The 5,134-nt window shown below is 36.6% G+C and overlaps 1 protein-coding gene across 2 annotated transcripts in view; it reads right to left on the minus strand.

Moving 5' to 3' along the window:
• Positions 1-4,872, minus strand: part of UBE2J1 (ubiquitin conjugating enzyme E2 J1) — an 873,843-nt gene extending 868,971 nt beyond the window's left edge. For both annotated transcript variants that reach the window (XM_044067059.1, XM_044067069.1), the window contains exon 1: positions 4,393-4,872. In XM_044067059.1, the coding sequence (XP_043922994.1) occupies positions 4,393-4,423 (31 nt within the window). In that variant the 5' untranslated portion in view covers positions 4,424-4,872. The remainder of the gene's footprint in view (positions 1-4,392) is intronic.
• Positions 4,873-5,134: the final 262 nt, after the last annotated feature.

Raw genomic sequence — 5,134 nt, forward strand, 5'->3', positions numbered from 1 at the left:
TTGAGAGGTATATACCAAATGGGGCATTGTATTTACAATGGGTCTAATGAGGGATGAGTACAGTACTTGCCAACTTCTTATCTGTGGTGGGGAAGTTGTATTGCCAAAAGAAAAATAAATGAGACACAGGTATTCAATTTATCCCATACAAAAATACAGGTTTGCTCACCTTTGCAATTTTGATAAAAATCACATTTTTTCACAAAACAATACCCATTCCCAAAAATAAAACATAAAAATGAAATAAGCAGTCAAGTAATCAATCCAAGTAGAACGTACAAAAATATGACATTACTATAGAAAACACAATGTACATTTCTCCATTTTAAATTATAAACACTCCAGTGTAACTTCGTAGCTTATAATGTAAAGGTACATTTTGCCAGTTCAGAAAATTCTGAAACTGTGACCAGATAAAAAATCCAAAATAAAGCAGAAATTAGTATGTCAAGTGGACCCTGCAGCATTCTGGATATTAATTCTGAGACGAGACATAAGCTGGACAGGATTAATCTGTCAGGATATAACCTTACTGTGTCAATCATGCAATTTTCTGTCACCTAGCAATGTATTATGTGGATGCACACATCCTCTTCTGTGCAGACAATTATATTAGGTGCAAGTACAAACTTTCACAATGAATAACAAATTTGCTCTGCAAGACCAGCATCTTCCAAAGTCAAATATATTTTAATAAGGAGGGCAAAGGACAATTATCTGTAAAGATAATCCTTATCAACATTTTAATGGATTATTCTCAAGACAAAATATGAATGGAGCCAGAAAACAAGCTTTTTTTTATTATTAAAGTTCCATAGTGGAGACTGGGAGGGGGCCTAACGAAGCAACAAAAAGTGAATTTAAAAACAACTGTGCAAATAATTCAGTTGCCAATTAAATAATTCTCTTATCTGCCTCTATAGTACAGTCAGTAGCATGATTAACTACTCTGCATGGAACACTATTATTTCACAAAATTTTGTATGAAGGAGTCACACTGGTGCAAATGTTAGCATCGCTGCCTTACAACTGCCTTCTGCGTAAACTGTGTGTCCTCAGTTTCCACCTGCCAACAGGTGAACTTGCAGTCCTAGTTGAATATAAATGTGCTTGTGCACTGACAAAGTGAGACTGTATGTGCTTCCTGCGATGGACTGGTATCCTCTCCAGAATTGTTTCTCTCTCTTTTATATCCAAAGCTTGCTAATCATTCCATGACTCTGAGTAGTATAAAGAAGGTACCAGGAAATAAAAGTTACCTCTCTTACTATGGGATGGGTTAATACTTGAGCTCTTCTCTGCAGCACTCAGTAAATCATGGCATTTTCCATGCAATAAAGTAGGAAGAATAAATCCTACATTGGATATCCATAACATTTCCACAAGAAAAAAATACTACCAGGTGATGTGAATGTAAATTGGTTGGACAAACACCAACTCCCCTACATCTAGCATGAACATATATGGTTTCATACAACTAATTAATAGCCTCACACATCATAGCAAGACATCTAATTCCCTATTAGACCCTAGCAAATACACCACGTCAGGTACAATGTTAAACTCTCTTAGTGATAATCTCCCGGTCTATATGACCAGACATTTCACACATCCAGTTAAACAGCATATTTAAAAAAACAACACAACCTTTCCAAGTTTAACCCAGAAATGTTCATTACTATACTATCTATTAACTGGAACTTCCTAAAAATCCTCCCCTTAGACAATGCTGTAAATGAATTCAATACAACTTTTCTAAATATCCTCAACAGTCTCGTACCTCCCAGAAAGAAGAGACTGAAAACAAATAATTCAATATCTGCCTAACAAAAAAAGAGCAGAATGATAAAAGCAGGATAGGGAAAAAGCATGGAAAGAATAGCAAAAATATAAAACACCTCAATATCTTGAAAACGTCAGAACGCTTTGCAATCGTACTAAAAAAAAAAGCAAGTAAATGAAGACAAAAAACTATACTATGCTATAATAACTTGCAGAATAATACTAAATATAACTCTAAAAAATGTTGGACATCCATTAAAGACCAATAACCAAAGAAAGTTGGCAAGGTAGAAGCACAAACGAAACTAGTAACCATAAAGAAATACCTCTGCTATGGTACCCAAAGACGTCACAGAACACTCAGAGGAAAAAGTAAATCAAAATTATTACAGTCATTAAGTGCTTTCGTCTTAATACAAGACTTATTCATAATAACAGATGCATTTCTAAAACCGGTGTTTATACAGAATTCAAAGTAGTTAATTAAAACAGAATTTTTACATAATTTCCTGTTACTTTCACTCTAAAAAACTTAAACTGACAGACCATTTTTTCTATTGTATTGGATACAATTTACCACACGAGTTTAAAAATACAGTTTAAAGAATCCTACCTTATCCAAAACAGTCAAGGATATTAAATTTTATAAAAATATATAACCTTGCATACTTTTTGGAAAAATCCATTCTCCTAAAAACCTATCAAATGAGAATGTTATTACAAAAATACAAATAGCATCCCTTAAGTCACTCTTACAGCTTTGCTGCTCTCATTTTCAGAACCAGAGCTAGGCAGATCTGGTCATTCCGACCTGGTGGAACACTGGCATTAAGTTGCAACTGCCAAACCAGTTCCCAATATTCCAATAATGTCTCCCATTATTTCAATGTCTCTCATTGGCTCCCAGCGGGGTTAGGATCTACTTTATCTAATACTTCTCATTGGCCCCCTTTTTAAAAAGATTTTCAATATTAAGACCTGTTTTATGGGTGTATAGGGGTGGTTTGGAAAAAAACGGTAAACCATTAAGCACTTTGGAAAATAGGTCCCAATATTTAGTGACAACTTTCTGAATATTAAACATGTCACTGTTGCACTTCAAAATAAGGGACCTATTATAGTTGGTTTCAGCCTCTAGCCCAACTGCCTCACCATTGGACCCAGGGCACTCTAGTTGGTTGAATGCATCCAAATTGGCTCTATTACCACCCAAAAGAGGAATACATTTTGTACCCCACCCTTTTAACATTTCACTCTTTGGGTCAGAGTCCAGGGCATCTCCATTCTAGGAAAAGTTCTTCAATATAATCCAGTTCCCTTATCAAATCATCTTAAGCAGATGTCATACGACAAGATAGTTTCACAGGTGAAAATAGTGTCAGGTCTCAAAATTCTTCACTCAGCGATAAAATACTGTATTCATCCAAAACAAGGTTAAGCGCTTTCATCTACAAGACTGTAGACTTCATCACTCATTGTAACTGAAGTACAACATACTTAGAAACCTAAGTGTACACTGGAATACTTAGCTTTGCTGGTTCAGGTTAATTCATTGCCTTGTATGATTACAGCAGGTAAAGTAGAGTATAGTACGTTCACTAAGGAGACTTGCCCATAATACAATGCAATTTTCTGTCCAAAAATGTCTGCAGGTTAAAACAGCAGGAACCAGAGCAGAATGACTGGAAATTACATTTTGAAATGCAATCATTTTTTTTACTTTCTCTTATCATAACACATTTCCGTTTTCTTTCGCGTATAATCGTATGTTTTACGACATAATACTTGAACGGTAGATTTGAAACAAACTGTAAGCGACCAGCGTATCGTAATGTTCCTGCAACACCCTTATATTACGTGTACGTATAAAACACATCTGTTATAGACCTTGTTGGTGTATAAAGTGTGTTCAGTGATATACCTGTATACAGATTACATATAAACACAAAGTATGTGTCTATATATTCATGTGTGTGTATACGGTACATCAGAAATTTAATTGTGTGTATCGATCTTTGCCGTCTACTTCCTATAAATCCATATTAGATACTGGACTGTTCACTTCAGCAACACGTACGGCGTTTAACCTGAACATAACAAACGTAGCATTATAATACTGTAAACAAGAAGCAGTATTTTCTACTTGCTGACACCAGTTTATTCGCACAGGGTCAAATCAGCTGCGCCAGGCCTACGACTGCTTAGTCAGGCTGGCAGAGTAGAGTGAAGAGGTTAGCCTGAATAGAAAAGGGTATATGCATGGTTTAATATAGTACTGTACAGATAGTGAGAAACTTACAGGCAGTGTGATCCAAATTGGGCAGGTGTTATTCTGTATGAAGGACTAACTTGGCAGTAAGAGGAAGAACGAAGGTGCCGCGAAACACAAACGGACACCGAAACAAGTCTGCTGTACCCGCATTCAGCAGTCAGACTATGAATTTAACATGTAAAAGCACCACGGAATTAGAAAGAGATACGTACAGCTCTTGTTGTAAGACCTCAGCCCATAAATTATTTAGTATAGCGAATTTATTCTCAAACAGTCCAATACACTGTCACCTTCTTCCCTTTGCGAAACTAATTAACATAACATTTTAAATAACTCACCAGGGCTCCTCAGGTTGTACTTTGTTTCCATTTCTAGTAAGATGCCGACTTCTTAGTTTCTCGAGCTCCTGGCCTGCAATCCTCCCTGTTAGTACAGTAGTTACTGCGATAAGAGCAGTGAATCGTCGGCAACCGTTACGGCAGTTGACCCCGCAGTTAGAGCTTGGAGCTCTGGAATGGTAGATGGAAATTCGCAATAGTTCCTCTACCTAGATAATGTACACAACCATATGTGGTATCTTTGTATTTGCAACTGTGTTTATCCTGACGTGGCAAAACTTTGCGAATCGTGTTTCCTCCACTAATGCGTGACAGGGAAATAACGCTATCACTGTCACCAAAACAACACCACACCATTTTAAACAAAAAGCGAAAATATTAATAGGGCTCCCAGAAATAACATAGTATCACATGATGCACACTGATATTTAACGGAGCAGCAAAATGAAATATTTATCTAATGTCCCTATGGGATTCTAGCTCAAAACGTTGACCGTGCCTCCCAAAAATCGTGACAAAGGTGGTGGCTTATAGTTAACAAATAATGAAGTTCATAAACTCGCTGATTTCTTTTATTCCATAAAACGTATATGTATTAATCAGCTTTCAAAATCGGTTCTAAGAATATTCAACCAGTCACTGATTTGCGAGCTTTATCCTTGTGTTTTTAGCCTCAGTCTTTATTAGGGTTACCACCTGTCCCACTCTGCGAGGGACAGTCCCTCTTTGGGCAGTTGTGTCC

Source organism: Protopterus annectens, chromosome 1.part0, assembly GCF_019279795.1.
Source record: "Protopterus annectens isolate FY-2018-M chromosome 1.part0, PAN1.0, whole genome shotgun sequence".
Taxonomy (NCBI): domain Eukaryota; kingdom Metazoa; phylum Chordata; order Ceratodontiformes; family Protopteridae; genus Protopterus; species Protopterus annectens.